The sequence below is a fragment of the Pangasianodon hypophthalmus genome, chromosome 1 (genome assembly GCF_027358585.1).
Source record: "Pangasianodon hypophthalmus isolate fPanHyp1 chromosome 1, fPanHyp1.pri, whole genome shotgun sequence".
Taxonomy (NCBI): domain Eukaryota; kingdom Metazoa; phylum Chordata; class Actinopteri; order Siluriformes; family Pangasiidae; genus Pangasianodon; species Pangasianodon hypophthalmus.
Window position 1 is genome coordinate 33,552,400 of NC_069710.1, and position 19,190 is coordinate 33,571,589.

General features: G+C 37.5%; 1 protein-coding gene and 1 long non-coding RNA gene across 2 annotated transcripts; one reads left to right on the plus strand and one right to left on the minus strand.

Moving 5' to 3' along the window:
• Positions 1-96: 96 nt before the first annotated feature.
• Positions 97-18,314, minus strand: zgc:163022 (putative ferric-chelate reductase 1). Its single transcript, XM_026947939.3, has 16 exons — positions 18,226-18,314; positions 15,529-15,709; positions 12,040-12,173; positions 11,831-11,928; positions 11,019-11,094; positions 9,983-10,213; positions 9,543-9,644; positions 9,309-9,453; positions 4,610-4,723; positions 2,986-3,101; positions 2,562-2,648; positions 2,259-2,350; positions 2,072-2,130; positions 1,826-1,963; positions 1,192-1,217; positions 97-1,093 (listed from the first exon to the last, which is right to left on the minus strand). The coding sequence occupies exons 1-16, from the start codon at positions 18,307-18,309 to the stop codon at positions 1,004-1,006; spliced, it is 1,773 nt and encodes a 590-aa protein (XP_026803740.2). The 5' UTR covers positions 18,310-18,314; the 3' UTR covers positions 97-1,003.
• On the plus strand, positions 10,114-15,688 carry LOC128318943 (uncharacterized). The gene is made up of 3 exons (XR_008302368.1): positions 10,114-10,244; positions 12,484-12,981; positions 15,555-15,688. It is a non-coding gene; the product is annotated as an uncharacterized LOC128318943 (long non-coding RNA).
• Positions 18,315-19,190: the final 876 nt, after the last annotated feature.

Genomic DNA, 19,190 nt, shown 5'->3' on the forward strand with positions numbered 1-19,190 from the left:
TATCAGGTGCCAACAAGTTTCCTCATTGCTATCTCTCTTGTTTCTCTCTCTCTTTCTGCTCTGCTATTAATGCAACACTGACTGTAATAAGGAAAAAAAAGGTCAGATTTGATTTTATTATATTCAAAAAATAATATTAATAATAATAATCAGGTTGACAGGATACAGTTACATCAATAATATCTGTGGATGTAGGAGTTGTTAGGCAGCATACAGAAATACAGTAAACATCCTATAAATATACAGAGATCTATTCCATAGAATACATAGAGTTGGAGGCAAAAGTTTGTACACCCTCAGGAGAAAATAAAGACAGAACTACATATTTGGTTTGTTTGGTTTCACAGATGCGCTTTCATTATTACAAAGATAAAGCAGTGTATGTGTAAAAAATATCAATATCAGTTTGAATGTTTGCAAATATTTTCATTCAAGCATTATGCGTAACACACACTCCTTTTCCAGTCAGTTCTCTCATCAAGCTGCATTATTTTTTAATCTTCTTCAAGAGAGAGAAGAAAGAGAGGCTGGTGAGGGAATGGCTATTTATAGCTGCTATAACGTAAGTGAAAACAGGAACTAACTTGTTTCATGAATGTTAAATGCAACCATAAATTATAAATGAATAAAATATGACTTTTTCTTAATAAATAAGAAATTGTAATTGTTGGCAAGTTGCAGCGGTATAAGAGGAATAAAACACTTTGACATGCTGTTAAAGGAAAATAAACAAATTTGAGGTGGTAACAGGAACTCTGCTTCATCACACCACCAGTGGAGTCTTGCTTGGGAAATGAAATCTGGCAAATAAATTTGATTTTAACAAACAAAAACATGTTTCATACAGTTTCTGAATATATTACTGAAAGATCATGACGAGTGTGAAAGCAAATGAACCCAAAAATGTTTGTGTCCTTATATACCTGATTAAAAAACAGAAATCCTGAGTTTCAGTTTAAAAAAAAAAAAACGTGGTTCAGATTTGTGGACATTGTTTCCATAATTATGCTTTTCCAATTCCGACAAGCAGAGCCACCAGGAATGCCAGGTTTCCCGTGAAGAACAACATCAGCAGAAGCACTCCTGTACCCACCTAATAAAGCAGAATAAAATAAAGCAAAAACATTTCATATGGAGTGAAATCTCTTTAAAATAGAGGTAGACAGAAGTAAAATGATTTCACACACTCACCCCATCAACATCACATTCGTCCATATCTGAGGGGAAAAAAAACATTGTTTATGAACAATTTATTTATAAAGCGAAACACAATGTCCACAATTCTCCCTTTTAAACTAATGAAAGCTTATAAACACTAACAAACATCCACTACATTTCAGGGGAAAAACCCTTTTAACAATCCTGAGCAGTTACTAAAGAAAGAAAGAAAGAAAGTAAGAGCTAACAAAATGTACTGTATATCCTTCACATTGAGTATTCACTAGATTGTGTTGTTGAAAATCACAAATTTTCCCCTTTTTTTCTTTTAATGTAATCAGATCAGTGTCTACTTTTTTTCACTCTCTCCATTGTGATTCTATTTTCAATTATCTAATTTTTCCAGGTGACCCTGAATTAATTCCTTTTAATTTTAATAAAGTAAATAAATAAATGTAAAATGCATGTACAAAAATCCTTAATCATGTGACTCCTATTTCATTGATACAGGGTTTGAAAGTGTTGCAACAGTGGTTAAAAAATAATCAGTTATCAAATATAATAACATTTTACTTGGCTCAAGAATCCATTATTTACACACTGTGGCTTACACACTCTGACATTAGGACTTGTCAGTGTTGGAGATGATCAGTATGGGAGCTTTTACCTTTTTGGCTGTATTTGTGGTATAAATCTTGGCAGAGGAAGAGCAGCGCTTCCCAGGCTACGAATCCGCCCATCACCTTCGGCATCCACTGAGAGTCCGAGCTGTCGGCGATCAGCAAACCGGTGAAGATCGCTGCCACTGACCACCAGACGGAGGATCATATTAAGGTCATGTATATGTATATATATGTGTGTGTGGGGGTATATATATATATATAAGAAAGAAAGGAAAGAGTAGCGTTCTCACCTGCTAACCCTTTAATGGCTAATGCGTTGATGGCATGAGCCCAGTTAAAGATAAACCTCCTGAGGAAAAAGAACAGAGCGAATGTCATCTGTGTGTGTGTCTGTCTCATTTTCTGTATTTCTTTCTCTCTCTCTCTCTCTCTCTCTCTCTCTCTCTCTCTCTCTCTCTCTCTTTCTCTCTCTCTCACCTCTCGTCCTGTGGTGAGCAGCGGAACATGGCGCCGATTGGCTGAGCGAGGCTGAGGATCATCACCAAACAGCCCAAGACTGGATGAGCTCCCTAAACACACACACAACAACAACAATAATAATAATAATAATTTAATATATGTATAGTGCATAGTATGTATTGTGTAGTGTACTTATATTGTATAGTGTGTAGTATATATTGTAGTGTGTAATATAGAGTGTGTAGTGTGTATTGTGTAGTGTATAGCGTACGTATATTGTATAGTGTGTAGTGTGTAATATATAGTGTGTGTAGTTTTTACCCCACTCCACTCTTGTTCGTATGAAAATATCAGGATAAAGGCGATGATGGTCGCTGCAACTGAGAGAACCATCAGCAAAACATGAGCCTGAGGACCACACACACACACACACACACACACACACAGTTCAGCTTTCAGTTGCAGTACAGTAAGGACGTGGTGTTTAATATGAGAGCGTCAGGCCGATCAGATGAACACCTTCTGGCCAGTGAGAACACTGAGCTCAGCAGTGCTGTGGTGTGATTACTGTTCACTGGGACTCACACTTCTGCTGTACAGTAGCTCAGGAATGAGCTTTCACATTCTCACCCAATATTCACACCTCAGTCTGTGCTCTGGCTTTTAGTGGCTCTGTGGCTGGAAATATTACAGAGCTGTTGGTGTACTTCATCTTATTAAAATACACAGAAACCCAAAAACCTACCACAAACCAGAAGTCTTTCCCGCAGAACCTCTGTCCAGGGGCAGCTTTCTTTAGGAAGCGTGCGATGAGCATTCCCATACTGCCCGTGGTCATCCAGGCAATCAGCATCAGGCAACCTGCAGCCCAAATAACACACACACACACACACACACACAATATCTCACACATTAATATCGCACACACAAGAACATCACACACACAATAACGTCACGCACAATAATGTCTCACACAATAACGTCACACACACAATAACGTCACACACACAATAACATCACACACAATAACGTCACACACACAATAACATCACACACAATGACGTCACACACAATAACGTCACACACACAATAACATCACACACAATGACGTCTCACACACACTAACAGCACACCCAGTAACGTCACACACACACACTCATTCACACTTCACACTTTTATTTCCTTTCATTTCTACACAATCCACTTCTCTTTGATCTTATTTTATTTTGAGACTTTTTTAAACTTTTATTTTGAGACTATCCTTTTTTATTTTTTTTTAGTAAAACTTGATTAGTTTTTTTGTATTATTTTGTATTATTTTTGTTTTACACTCTCATTATTTTTTCTCTATTTTCCTTTTTATTTCTTTATTTCTTTTTAATATTTTCATATGTAAGACTTTCTTCTCTTAATTCCTTTTTATTTTAAGACACTTTAGTTTTGTTAGTTGCTATTTTGAGACTTTCCACAGTGTTTTTTTTTTTCCTTTAACATTTTATTTTATCTTGGTTTATTTTAAAACATTTCCTGTAAGTTAGTTATCCTTTTATTTTGAGACTTGTCTTTCTTATTTTTTTAACTTCATTATTACTTTTGGATTATGACACTTTCATTATTGTTTTCTATTTTCCTTTTTATATTTATGCTTTCTTTTTTTAGATGTTCTTTCCTTAACATCTGTTTATTTTAAGAGATTGTCTCTTATTGTTAGTCCTTTATTATTAACAAATGATCACTCATATATCAGTTTCAGACACAAATCTATACATTCATATTAATATTTAATAAAAGTATGAACTATATATTTTTGCCAAAAAATAAAAAAAAAAACTCAAGATAAAATTCTCTTTTCTGTGAAGATCAGTCCAATAATCATTGATTGATGTGTGTGTCATGATCCTTGAAAAAAAAAAATTGAGTTTAAAACTTTTTTCTCTTAATTGCTTTTTTTATTGTGAGACTTTTTTTTTTGGTTTGTTTGTTTTGTATGTTGAGATTCTCCATTATTATTTTTTTATTTTATTTTTTGAGGCTATATTTTTTTATTTCTCATTTATTTTCAAACTTTTAATTCACTTCCTTTTCATTTTTTATGCGCTTTTTTTTTTTCATTTTTGGTTTTGCTTTTTTCAGTTTTTTGTATCTTGAGCCTTTCTTGTTTCCACTCAGATCCACACACATATATGAATACATATGTTTTAAAACACTATAATCCACAGTAATACACAGCAGGAAACAACACAAACACAGTGCATTAGTTATTATTATGAAATAATTAGTGTGTGTCTGTTTGTGTGTGTGTGTGTGTGTGTGTGTTAATGCTTGCAGATGAATTAAAGATATGAATTTAAAAATAAATCAACACTTACCGTGAGCTTTAACGATGGGAGGTAGCTGTGATTGACTTTCCAGTATCTGAGGATTGGTGATGTCCACCTTAGTGCTGCTAATTAAGGGTGTAGTGGTGTGCTTCTGGATCACACCTGTCAGAACACACACTTCAAACAGTAACTACACACACTTTCTTTTCTCACTCAGGTCAAGATCACACAGTTTACAAAAAAAAAAGACAAAAAAGTGCTCAGTAATTGCTGTGCAGTGTGAATTTCACAAACTGTGTTCTCTCACACACACTCACCCACACACACGCACATACACTAATGATCCAGTCATTATCTGTTTTTCGTAGTTATCAGATTATTCAGTGCTGTTGTGACTCAGGCTGTTATCAGATAAACACACCTGTACTTCAGCTAATAATCCACTTACTTATTTCCAGCACATTGTTACTCTGATATCATTATTTGGTTTTCGTCTACATCAGAGTATGTGTACAAGAACATGTGTATATGTTTGATATCTTGTATATATTGTTATGTCTTTGTATTTGTACTCTATTTGTTTTTATTAATACTAAAATTTTGTATTGATGTGGTTATGGCATGGCACTTTGCTGCAAAAATAGTTTCCCCTAGAGGGACAATAAAAATGAAATTGAAGATCCATTGTTACATACACAAATAGACAAAAATAGACAGAATAGAAATAAACTATATGGCCAAAAGTATGTGGACATCTGATCATCACACCCATATGTGCAACAGTTTGGGGAAGAACCACATGACTGTGATGGTCAGGGTCCACATAATCTTGGCCGTGTAGTGTAACTCAAAAGGACAAACAGTTTTGTTTGTGTGCCCTGTGTGATTTGAATAAAAGTTGTCAAGAACAGCTTTTCTGTTTAACATGCTTGCTATTCAGAAGAGACGTGGCATGACTATAGACTTGAAACAGTCGGCTAAAAAATGAGGATGGCGGTGCCTTTCTGTCTTTCAGTGAGTGTGCTCCTGTGTGTTTGTGTTTTCTGCCTACAGTGAGACCTATAGTGCTGTACAGGGCTATACACCTCAACCCTAATGGTTTCATAAACGCAATGCAGAGGTAGGACAATTTTAGCTGCTGCATTCAGTATCGTGACCAGCCATCAATGCTTGTAGCAACATGTACATGAATGTTCAGTCAAAGTTACAGTGGAATTATACACACACACACACACCACACCTACACCTGCATGGTCACAATACAAACAACACTCTGACGTCTCGAAACAGTGTGAAATTATAATTATTATGGGATAAACACTGCAGCTGAGATCAGGACATTTCGTGACTACAGTTTTGCAGACACGGCATTTTTATTTTCCCATATGAGTGTGCAGAAAATCTCCACATAAACATGTGATAGTATTACAGTATCCCTGAGGTATGGTAAGTCTATATTTTTTTTAATAATTGCTTAAACATTTTATTTGTCTCAAGCACTAGTATATGATTGAGGAATTCTAATTACAATCCATCCAAACAAGTAAGAGTAACAACATCAAGTATATTTAAAAGTAGATGTCACATAGAAGAAAAAACTAACACCGTGAGATTTGTTTAGGTATGCCTAAACAAATATTTGATGTTGTAATTGTAATGCAAACTGTTATTCTGAGCATTATTTCTGCCTTAAAATATCACTTTCTGTTCTTTTCTTATCAGTAATATTGTTTTAATTTGAAATGATATCATGCTTATATATATTTTAAAATGTTTATATACAAATAAAGTGGGGAAATTGCTTTTCTCTTTCTTTTGGAAGTTTTGTAGGTTTGTTTAATTGTTTTGGTTGTTTTTTTGTAAAGTGAACTTGAGAGGTAGAAAGCTGCTATGTATAAATCGAACATTAATTTTTTTTAAACACAATTTTTTTTTTTTGCAACACAAAATAAACAACAAAAATAGCCTAAAAGGTATATTTTTTTTAAATATAAAACTATAGAAAATTTGCTAGTTACGTAGGTAACTGTGGTTCTGTAAATTCCGGATGACCGCCAGAGGTGGTGCTTAAGTACTGAATTATCACAGTGCCAGCTGGATAGGTCGAGAGAGTATTCCATAAAGTCACATAGTGACATTGGCTGAGCTTCAAGGATAATAGCCACTTTAGCTCAGCATTCAGCCTCAGTAAGTCTTTCTTGCGCAATCCAAGTGACAAATAACTCTGGCAGTCATCACAGAACCACAGTTACCGACATAACTAGCACTCTGTTTCATTCCTCCTGACTGGCAGAGGCGGTGCTTAAGCACTAGTGGATGATTCCTACCCACATAGTCATGAGGAATGCCACTCACCCAAAAACTGTCAAGGCTGCCCTTGAAGAACCGCTGAACTCATAGCATGAGGGGTAGCCACATTGATCGTGTAGAGGCGAGCAAAGGTACATGGAGAACCCCAGGTAGCAGCCGCACAGATATAGGGTAATGGAGACTCTTCTAAAGGCAGCCCAAGATGTAGACAAATCCCTGCTAGAATTACAAGAGATACCTCCTGGCAGGGGCCTTTGGGCTTTCTTGTATGCCAGAGTGATCACCTCCACAATCCAATTTGACAACCATTGATTTGATACAGCGCCCACCCTTCCGGACACCACCATAGCAAACAAATAGTTGATCAGTCTGTTTAAGATGAATGGTAGCATCCACATAACACCTTAATTTTTGCAAAGGGCACAAGAGCTGATCCCTCAACTCATTTGATTGGGATGAACAATGAAATGCAGCCAGACTGATAGACTGATTCACAAACTGAGGAGATAAAACTTTAGGAAGAAAAGATGGATTTGGCCAAAGCACAATGCCAGAATCCTCCAGCAACCAACACATGCATAGCTCACTAACAGACAATGCATGTAACTCACTGACTCACTTGCTGGAAGTGATGGCCAACAGAAAGGCAGTTTTAAGATACCCACTTAAAGCCAGCAATCTGCGAAGACTCAAATGGTGGCAAACAGAGAAAGTCAAGCACAAGTGGTAAATCCCCTCCAGGAAAATGGGGGTTGCGGGCTGGCCTTAAACGTCTACCAACTACCAACAAGAGTATTGGAAGCAAGTGAAGAACCGTTAACTGGCACATAATATGCAGAAATGGCTGCAACCTTTAATGTGGGAGCTGCCTTGCCAAAAGATGTTGCAAAAAACTCAAAACACCTGGAACTTCACAGTATGTAGGATCCAACCCACGATACCTGCACCATGAAGAGAAAATATTCCAGCACGCAGCATATAGCTGACATGCGGATGCAGCTCTAGCACTAGCAAGAATATGAAAAACAGCAGGCTCACAATCAGTTAAAAGAGGGTTGGACCCAGAGGCTAAACCCAAAGCTGTAGACGGGCTGGATCCGGCTGCCAAATGCAGCCGTCCATCTGTGATAGCAAATCCTTCCGGGGTGGAAGCTTCCAGGGGCCTGCCCACCAGTTGTTTCAGAAGAATGGGAAACCAAGGTCTGGCTGGCCATTGGGGTGCTACAAGGAGCACCCTGTAGTTGCACAGGGAGACCCTGCGTAGAGTCTCCCAAAACAGCGGAATAGGAGGAAATGCATAAAGTAGGCATTTTGGCCACTTGTGAAACAGCACATCCTGCTCCAACGGGCTGGACATCTCCTTCCTCGCAAACCACAAACAAGACTGAGTGGTTGCCTCTGATGCAAGAAAGATCCAATTCTGCTTCACTGAACTGATGCCATATGCTCTGCCCCACTTCTGGGTGAAGCCTCCATTCCATGCAGAAGATCCCTTGAAAGAGCATCTGCTATCAGACTGCTTGATCCGGGAAGGTGAACCACCCTCAGTGATGCTAGTCAGGGAAAACACCAGGTGGGGATCTTGTGAGTGAGATGCAAGGACTTGAGTGACTCCATGCCACCTTGATGGTTCAGATGGAACACCGTCGAGGTGTTGTCAGACCGAATGACCATATGATGGCCTGCCAGAACTGGCAAGAAGTACTGCAGGGCTAAGAAAACCACATGTACTTCTTGGAGGTTGATGTGGTCTGTGGACTGATCTGGAGACCAACGGCCACGAATACCCTGTGATTCCAAATTGCACCCCACCCCATAAGGGAAGCATCAGTCGTGACCATTAAACACTCCCAGCAATTCCATTGTCTCAACACAATGGTGGGAAACAGCAATCAACCAATGACGATGTCTGATGGGGTTCAACTGCAAAGTGTTGTTCCACCACTGGAAAGGCCTGAGGTGGAGCAGGCCCAGTGGAATCACAGAAGTGGCAGTGGACAGCATCCCATAAGCTGTAGTAACACTCTGTATGGCAACATTGGACCCAGCCATGTTGTCATGCTGTCACAGCTTGTGAGGACGATACTTCGTTTCTCTTGTAAGCTGCACTTGACAGCTCAGAAAATCAAACAAAGAATAGAGACCTATCTCTATCAGGCGAGAAAGCAAGAGAGGCTGAACGCAGAGACAATGTGTCTATTATCTTCGAAGCTCAGCCTACGTCACTACGTGACTTTGTTTGTATATTCTCTTGACTTATCTAGCTGGTGCTGCGATAATCCACTAGTGCTTAAGCACCGAAACACAAAAGGTAAATAAGTAATTAAATAAATTCATGATATTGTGATTTTTATTAATGTTTTTATTTTATATAGTCTTTAATTTAAATTAACAAGTCCAATAAAAACTATGTGTGTGTGTGTGTGTGTGTATATACCATTTCTGGTGGCACCGCTGGCGAGGAAGATGTAGTAGCTGTTGGATGGTGTGGAGCTCCTGGTGGTGCTGATGGGGTTCCTGGATGTGAAGGAGCAGCTGATCACGCCGTTATTCTGTGATGTACTAAGCACTGTCACATTCCCCTGTAATAAACACACACGTGTATAGAGAGAAATAAATGTATCTGCGTATGTGTGTGTGTATGTGTGTGTGTGTGTCTGTGATTGTATACCAGGGCGATGGTTGTTGGTGTTGTAGTTCCTGTTGAGAATGCGTGCTGTAACTGGATCATATCATTTGTGTCCTTCATACATATGTAGATGTCGTCATTCCCCTTTGAAATAACACACACACACACACACACACTTTCTCAGTGACTTTGTCAACATGGCAGAACTCATGTAAATTCAGTTAGAGGTCAGCGCTAAGTATATTACAGTATAATGTTAATTAAGTGTACCCATAATTTATTGGTAATCTATGAACACATATGAGGTAAATGTTTATGTTCTGGATGGTTGTTTGTCTTTTCCACTGTCTCTCTGTCTTTAGATCATATTAAGAGCTACTGCTCTAACTACCTTTACTCAATCTGTTTTTTTTAACAGGGTATTTTATTAAATTATGTCTGAAATGTAAAAAAATATTCAGTTTAGAGAGATAAATCTGTACCATCTCTGTGTCATCTGAGAAGCCGATGGAGACGTAGCCTTCCGCACGGCCGGAGATCTCGAACTTGAATTCTGACCCTGAGGACAAGGGTGTGGCAGACATGAAGTAGCAGTTGGAGTTGGTGGAAGGGTCGCAGTCAGTCGGCTGGTTTAAACACGTCTTACTGCTCCCACAGCCTGCGCTGGAGATGCTGGAGGAGGTGGAGGTGACTGAAGTGGAAATGGTACCAGTCTTAAGGAAAACAATCCAAAACAGTTATAATGTCAGTAAACAATCATGTACAATCTGTCTGTCTCTGTCTGTCAATATCTCTGTGTCTGTAGGTCTGTCTATCTGTATTTCTCTCTCTATACCTCTGTCTGCATTTCTGTCTGTCTGTATTTTTTATGTCTGTCTGCATCTCTATCTGTCTGTATCTCTGTCTACATTTCTGTCTGTCTGCATTTTTATCTATCTATCTATCTATCTATCTATCAGCCTATTTGTTTATCTATTAGTTTTGGTTACATATTTAACAATCTAACAATATTTTGGCTGTCGGTCTCTCTATCTGTCTGCATTCCTGACTGCCTGTCCGTGTCTCTTTTTGTCTATTTCTATCTGTCTCTTTTTGTCTGCCACTGTCTCTTTTCTATGTGTCTGAGTCTGTCTACTTTTGTCTGTTGCTGTCTGTCCTCCTGCCTCATTTTTTTATTTAAATATCTAACTGGTTTTCTATCAATGCAGTTGTCTGTACAGTCCTTCTAACTAGCTATCTATTTATCTTACGCTATAACACTCTGGTTGTCCCTCTGGAGGTTCCTACGTAGAAGCTTACAACAGAGGGTTTGCTTTTCATAGAAACAACCGTTGAGGAACCTTTGTTTCTAAGAGTGTATCTACCTAATCAATTTACTGTGTGTTTCTTTTTCTATCTGTCTAACCAGAATTTCGCCTTAAATTAATATAGCAAAGAATTTTCATTAAAAAAAAAACAATTCAAGCTAAAGACCATTAACTCTCCAAAGAACTAATTTATCTAAGTGTAGACTCTCACCACTGTGCCATTGTAGGTGATCTGTGCGCTCTTCACTCCCACCCAAAAGGTGGAGAAATCACGGACAAATGTGACTCTGAGAAAGAAACCATATGCAGGGAATTACAAAAACGTTTGAGTATGTTGCCATTTACTGTTGGTTAAGAACATATTACACCACAGCACTGTTAAATTCTGGATTGTGATTGGTCAGAAGGTGTTGATTAATTTTCTATAACAGCAGCTCTGACAATAGTGCATTCTGACATGTTATCGTTTCTATAGTAACAGCTCATTCACAGGGACTTGTACAGCGGATGCTCCACATAAACAGATTTTAAAAAATCATTGATATCAAGTTTTCTGTAAGGAGAAATATGTTTATTTAGCATTTATGGAAGGAGTCTCCAATGTCAGTGCTTTGTAACAGTCAGAGGTAAAGCTGTAACTTTAAATTTTCTGACATTTTTAGGACAGAGGAGTTTACTCTTCTTGGCAGTTTCTCAGTAACATGACTGCATTTTTTGTCAAGAGAAAGAAAAAAAGAGAGACTTCTGAGGGAACGACTGTTTATAGCTGCTATAACGTAAGTGAGAACAGGAACCATTTTACAGACATTCCACAAGATTAAATGTAACTATAAACAGATAAAAAGTACAATGTGTCTGTTATTAATAAATAAACAATTGTAATAGTTGGTAAATTGCTGTGGTATATGAGGAATAAAACACTTTGCTATAACAGCAGGTTTAAATGCAGTGTTTAACTGAAATCTATATGAATATCCTGTTCAGACTTAAGAACATAAATGGAAAGGAAAGCAGAACTCTTACCTGAACTCAATGTTGTTGAGGTTGCCAGATGTTGGTGCTTTCCATTTACTCTGGATTTGCGATTTTGAGGTGCTGGACGTTTGGGAGACAGCGGAGTTCTGAAGGCCAACACAAAAATGAATGGCTTTTTTATCTTCTTCTCACCACAACATATCTGTCTGATTTAATGATTGTGTAGATTGTGGAATGATCTCTTGAAGGAAACTTACAGACAGTCCAGAGCAGGTCAGGACCTGGGAGTTAGAGTTCACCACACTGAAGGAACCGATGGCGCTGTTCCCTCCCACCAGCCTCGCTTCCAGTAGAAACCCTTTAAAACTCCCTGAGGTTGCACTCAGAGTCACTGAAAAGGCAGTCGTAGTGGTTAGTTTGCATTTCCTGCCATAAAGGAAGAAATTCAATATAATAATTATCCTTGCCCCAAATAGCTATGAGGGTAATGTAGCTTACAATTATTTTAATTATTAGTTAATGCAATTATTACTGGAGTAGCTCTGGGATTTTATTCCCATATGAAATAGCTAAATTTTTCAGTTTTATTTACTTATTTGTATAACGCTTTTAACAATGGACATTGTAACAAAGCAGCTTTACAGAAATAAATACATTCAGGTTATAAATTGCAAATGTATGAATTTATCCCTAATGAGCAGGCCAGAGGCGGCGGTGGTGAGGAAAAACTCCCTGAGACGGTATGAGGAAGAAACCTTGAGAGGAACCAGACTCAAAAGGGAACCCATCCTCATCTACTACACAGGACAGTGCAATTATAAATAAATCCCTTCTAGAACTCTGTACTACATGGACAAATAATGCAATCGTGTAACCAGGAAATTTATTACAGTTTTCAAATGAAGTCTGTTTTGTTGAACCTATCCACTGTCCACTGATGGAGACCTGAGTGCAAAACTGCTCGTGGCAAACGCAGCCCCAAAGCCACCACAGCAATCGCAGTACCCAGCCATCACAGTACAGCTCCCCATATGAACCGCAGTCCAAAGCCATCTCCACAGCCCCCAAACGGCACCATCCCCAGCAATCCCAATGATCTTCAGGCCATCCATATGGGGCCACCCCCAGCAGCAGTGAGCGAACTCCAACTGATGAGAACTCCAACCAGACAGGAAGGGGTCAGGATCACAGGATCACTGGTAATAACTCCAAGTAGTATATATTATATATATATATACCATCTGAATTGACATGATTGACATCTGAATTGGACAAGATTGTTTTATATCCTGTGGGAAAAGATTTTTTATGTTTTTTCTTCAGTATAAAGACACTCTAGGAAGTGCTGGAAATTACTGAGTTGTGAGCACAGATACAGACTACGGACATGTTATGGTCATGTGACCTACTAATGATCAAGTTCACTTTGCTTGGCCACACTTCCTGCAACAAGCGCTTATAATAAAGTTTAAAACAATCAGATTGTAATAAAATGAGGTGTGTTTAGTACAAATTGGATTTTTAGAGTGATGACTACATGGTGACGACTCTGTGATTTATACAGAGATCACTTATCTCATGTGAAATTTACAGACATCCTCTGGCATCATTCCTTAACAGATATATGTCCAATAAAATGAATTCTGTCTGAATACTACTGAAACATTGTTTGGCTCAGTAACACAAACACTTTTATAAGTGTTTCAAGAAAATGCATATACATATTAAATGCTACCTTCAGACTTTTGGCCACGCCCCCCCACCTGAGTCTGATATTGGTGCGCAGTGACACCAAACTCTGTGCTGAAGAAGAAAGTGAAGTCACTATAACAGGACTTTTGTCCATGTTTATAGAAAACAGTGTGTCATTCATACAGAGTCTGAAAGCACATCAGCAGGTCTGTTTGAGACACTGAAATTCTCTACAAATGCTAAACTGGAGGCTATACATATTCATTACTTGTTAGCTATATTATCCTCGTAGCTCCAGTGATCTTTCTTAGCCGACTGACTAAAGTCTGAGGTAAAGGGGACGTTGTGTAATTTATTTTTGGCCAAACAAATCTTTTTAGAAACTGAGAGGTGAAATCAAATGTAGAGTTTTTGTGTTGTGGTTTTTTTGTTTTTGCTGTTGGTCTTTGTATTCTGTGTGTGTGTGTGTGTGTGTGTGTGTGCGTGTAGGATGTGGTTGTCTTCTCAGAAACCATTCCTCATTATCCACACTATTTTCATTCTTTAGCGTAAAGAACACTTCTCTTTTGTAACTGAGCTCAGACAGGGGGCTGGGCACTATGCTGGCTTTCTCTCTCTCCATTGCTCTCTCTTTCTCTCTCTCTCATCTTTGTATGAGGTGTGTATAGGATGCCATCGATACCTTTTTTTTCAGGTGAGCACATGGTTTTTGGTACAAGTCAACACCAATACTGATACTGAAATGAGTAACAATCAGTCAGTGGTGTCACAGAACATTTTATTTAGCTGTGTTTATGTTGCTCGCTCTTGCGTATGCTAGCAATGAACTCCTCAAGCCTAGATTTTATGTTTAACTCATAATTCGACACTAAGATTACATCACACAGTGTTACATGGTGTCAGATGTAAATGCTATGGCTAACAGGTTGAAAATCATCATTAACACACGCTAACCCAAACACAAAGGTACAGTCTTAACTGGAAAGTGAGAGGCAGGACGAATGTAGGTTCTTTATTATTAGGACAAATCCAAATTTGAATTCCATAGTGAGTCAAAAACCATTCAGCTAAAGTCAAACTGAGGGCAACAGGTGAGTGACAAAACTGGGAAGTAAGATGAAGCAGGACTTTATAACAGTATTGCATGATAAAACACAATGGTACAAAGAAACAGTGGTGTATACAGTAGGAACATAACTGAGTCAGAAAACATTGTTTGGATTGAACAGATAATGCATCTGTCAGGTCAACACAAGAATCAGGAAGAAACTCTGTTTCCCAGAACATGCCATGGCATACAGACATGGCTGCCATGGACCACACTGCCCAATATTCACGAACTCTGTCACATTCACTGTCACCGGATTTCTAATCACACACACCTGAACACAGTCCCTACCACACAGTACATAAGAATGTCATTTCCACATCCACTTCGTGAAGTAATGCTCAGTGTATAACTCTGAATAATTTGTCTAATTGTGGTTGTAGTTTGTCTTTTGTGGATGTGTAGTGACTGCTTCTGTTGTTCCTTTTGTATGTAATCCCTCCCAAGTTTTTTTTTAATTAATTTTTTTTTCTTGTTCAGATGAGAAATAGTAGTGTGAGTATATATATATATATATATATATATATATATATATATATATATATATATATATATATATATATATATATATATATGCCTTCTATAGGAAACTAATTAAAATTACTCGCTTTTGTACTAGCTTTGCTGGAAGATAAGCTAACTGTACTAGCTACGTACACTCATCAGCGCCACCAGAGATCTCTGCTACTTCCTTACAAGCTTTATTCTTCTTCATAATGTCTCTGTACACATTTAACGAGAGGTTGTATATGACAGGATAAGAGGAAACCAGTAGGGAACTGAAGAAATGTCAGACCACATGCGCTGTAGGATTGGTCCGAGGAGTCATTCAAGACAATTGTTTGGATTCGTCTGTCACTTTGCTGTCTAAAATTTCAATTCAAATGTCACACTTGCTATTGTGAATGTAGGGTAAGTTAGGTTATTCTAAATCATCATGTCTTACCTGTGATGGTGTCTCCTTCTTTATAGGTGCTGCTGTCCACTGTAACAGTGTACGGCGCTGCACTGGTCTGAGCCACGGTTCCATGAGAAGGAAGCATGTTATCACAACTGGAAGAAACCTTACCACCGGGGTAACTTTCACACACCCTCAAACACCCCAGGAGCACAAGATACAACCACATCTACACAAACAGGCAGAGATAAATGACATGATCAGGATATAACAACAGCTCATAATGATTAGCAAAGGGATGGATTTTTGACAAATTTTGCTAAACAGTTACAATTCAAACTTTTGATGGGTTAGCCATTCCTTGTTGGTGGCTTTGTGATTACTAAATAAAAATGTTAATAATTTTGAAAATAATGCAGTGCGTGTTCTTTTCTAGTGTCAAGATATTTCCCTTACTTGTTATTCCTATTTTTGAGTGTTCATTCCAGTTCACTCTCTACCTCATTTTAGTCAGCGTTTGCTATCTTAGTCTGTAATTAAATTATTTCTGTTTTCTAACTCTTATCATTGTGGTGTTAAAAAAACTGCATGCTGTCTGAGCCTCTTCTTATTGCATAGGAGTTTGGCATCAGACCCAGAGAATAAATGTTCAACTTTGAAGTTTGACATGTTGACCAGCTTTACATTTGCCTGGGCTGGGCATTATAACAACACGTCAATCAAAATGCGTGGGGTTGTTTTTTCTTTTTTTAAAATGAACTCTACCATGAACATATGGTTATAATCCTTTATTTAGCTTTTAACGTCACTACAGCGCCCCATTGCCTCACCTTTAAACACTTATTTGTTGTAGGGAAGGTGGAGGAATATTTTGTGTAGACGAACATTTGCAGTAGAGGCACAATGCGCATTGTGCTGTGCAGCTGGACTCCAGGGTAGACTCTATTAGGGTTGCGCTTCAGTTTTTTTGTCTAGTGTGACATTTATCTTATGGGATGAAATGTATGTGATATTTGGTTTGATGGCTTGGTTTCAGCCTCCTCAGGCAACAAGAATTGGATGAAAATTACACCAGTTCAAAATTTATTGTCACACTCCACAGTAGTGGTTAATGGTTCATATGAAAGTAGACACTTAGGCCTTTAAGAATTTGCAGTGTTTAATAAGTATTTCTGTTTATACCTAGCCTACTGGTATTATTGTTAATGTTAGTTTTATTATGGCAGTTGTTTACAGTGTTTCACTATCAAAGAATCATTAGTTGTGCTGTCTGTTTTATGTCTGTACCAGTGTTATTGTGGAGAGGTGTGAATTGTTTCCCATGGCCCTGCTCACCAGCAGCTAAACACAGTCACAATACTCTACACACAGAAACCCAACAGCATCCTGACTAATCTTATAACAGACTTGTGGTGATAAAATAATGCATTCGTTTATACAATTGAAAAAGTCGATTTTCATTCCTCCAGTGGAATGGAACATCAGTGTACGGTCAGAAAGATTTAAGTTTAATCGATGACACAAACACATCAGGCTTTATAAAACCATGAAACCCAGGAATTAAAGTACTTGCTCATTTTGATTGCTGAATGTTTGGACTGAAACGATAAGCAAAAACACACATCTTATAGCTTCAAAAACATTTGTCAAAAAATAATATCGAAACCAAAAATTTCTTTTTGTTCTTTGTAGTTCTTTGTAAAAATGTATCTAAAATGACAAACAAATGCTAAAGACACCTAAATGTACCTGTAGTTTTTTTTTTTTAAATTTAGACCTAAATTTATCTGTAGTTACTAAAAAATAAATAGATAAATAAAACAGCTGTTTTAAAAAAAAAAAAGAATAGATGCAACTGTACATGTAAGACAGCTGTGCAAAAATAACAGAGACAAACATTATTGTAGATATTTTTAAAAATCTAAAATATAATATGGCCACTTCTGTTCATTCCTGGTTTTTGACGTTTTGCTTCTGCCCTTCACTTTGATTGTGCTTTGATACTGATTGATGTCCATTTGCTTAATCCAGGGTTGTTTTTAAGCAGATGTTTTTCTTGTTTTGTTAATAATCGGCTCCGTCACCTGTGATTATGTCAGTGACGCAGATCTTATTTATTGTTGTTGTTGTTGTTGTTAAGAACGAGCTGAGTTTTGGAATAAACTTAAATTAATCATGCATAATCATCACTAATAGGGAAATAAATAAGAGGGCATCATTGCTACCAATTTTTTACTGTGTGTGTGTGTGTGTGTGTGTGTGTGTTTGAGAGAGAGAGAGGGAGATAACGCTACTTCCCACAAAACCTTGTAAATGATGTTCACACTGAGACTGTTGGAAAAAAATGCAAAAAAAAAAAAAATCTACAAAATACGTTAGAGGAAGATAGAATTTCCCTCATTCTCATCTGAATGGCATGAAACTAAATGCTGTTTTGTTTTGTTTATGAGTTATGAGTAAGTGGAAAAAAGCAAAGAATAAAAAGCACAGGAATGAATAAATTACATTAGTTTTTTAGCGACTGCAGATGAGAATAAGGGAATGTTGAAAAGAAAAGAAGTTACAACATACATTTTTGACAATGTTTAAAAATCCTACCACACAATGCCAGAGAACACCTGACTAGCATCAACACTAGCTATGAAATCTGTAGAGCATACGGAGCACTGGATGCATTTTAAAAACACCTCTGTGCGTGTCCTTTTGAAACAATCATCGGTTGAATAAAAACAGACGTAGACTCACCCTGGCTGTGAGACAAGTGTGGCTTTGAGGAGAAGTGTATAGAGTTACAGCTGCCAGATACTGAGCTGCAAACTGACTACACATACTTGTGGGAGCTTTCTATAGTGGGCGGAGCCTCACCTGGCCAGGTGACTTTCATGGGGATTTTTTTCTGTACACGCTGTAAAAACGTCAGGAGGTTAAAAATAAAAACAGAGTGGATTTTATATTGACTTAGTTCAAATGTTTTGTATTAACTTGATTCAACCAAGAAATCTTCTAAAAAAAATGACTAGCAAAATAGCAAAACTACATCCCTGTTCTTTATTTGTAATTTATATATACACACACATATATATGTGTGTGTGTGTGTGTGTGTGTGTATATATAAATATATATATATGTGTATGTGTATATACATATATATATATATATATATATATATATATATATATATATATATATACTCCTTTCTTGGTAAATACACTTCTCGTGATTTATAGTAATTCTCTTTTGTTTCAACATTTAAATTTTTTATGTAATGCACTTGTGTAATTATTTGTTTAAACTCAAAACTCTCACATGCATTATGGTGAGAGGTGACATGATGTCATGATATCTCAGTTGTGTAGTAACCAGTTGTGGACTGCGTGATTGCTATAATAACCTGTGATTACGCAACCTGTCTACGCTCCATCTACCCTGCATCACTGGTTAAAAACAAGATATATATATAGAGAGAGCGAGAGCGAGAGAGAGACTCTGGTCTGATTATTATCAAGCTGTCCACATTACTTGTTTTTTTTTTTTTTTAAATTATCAGACAGGGAAGTGTTTCTTTATTCTCCTCATGTGTAATTCAGAACATATGCACAGAATCTGTGGCATTCATCAATACTGGTAATGTGAATCACCACTACAATACAAAACATAACCATTATAGCCATAAACTAATGGTTAAACATTAAAAGGGGACTGTTGTTGCC

What these genes read in the sequence shown, in the direction of transcription:
- zgc:163022 (XM_026947939.3), bottom strand. Translation starts at nt 18,309, where the DNA reads ATGTGTAGTCAGTTTGCAGCTCAGTATCTGGCAGCTGTAACTCTATAC. An exon ending in TGCTCACCACAGGACGAGAG is followed by an intron (nt 2,131 to 2,258) that starts GTGAGAGAGAGA and finishes CTTTTTCCTCAG; the next exon opens with GAGGTTTATCTTTAACTGGG. An exon ending in AGCCATTAAAGGGTTAGCAG is followed by an intron (nt 1,964 to 2,071) that starts GTGAGAACGCTA and finishes TCTGGTGGTCAG; the next exon opens with TGGCAGCGATCTTCACCGGT.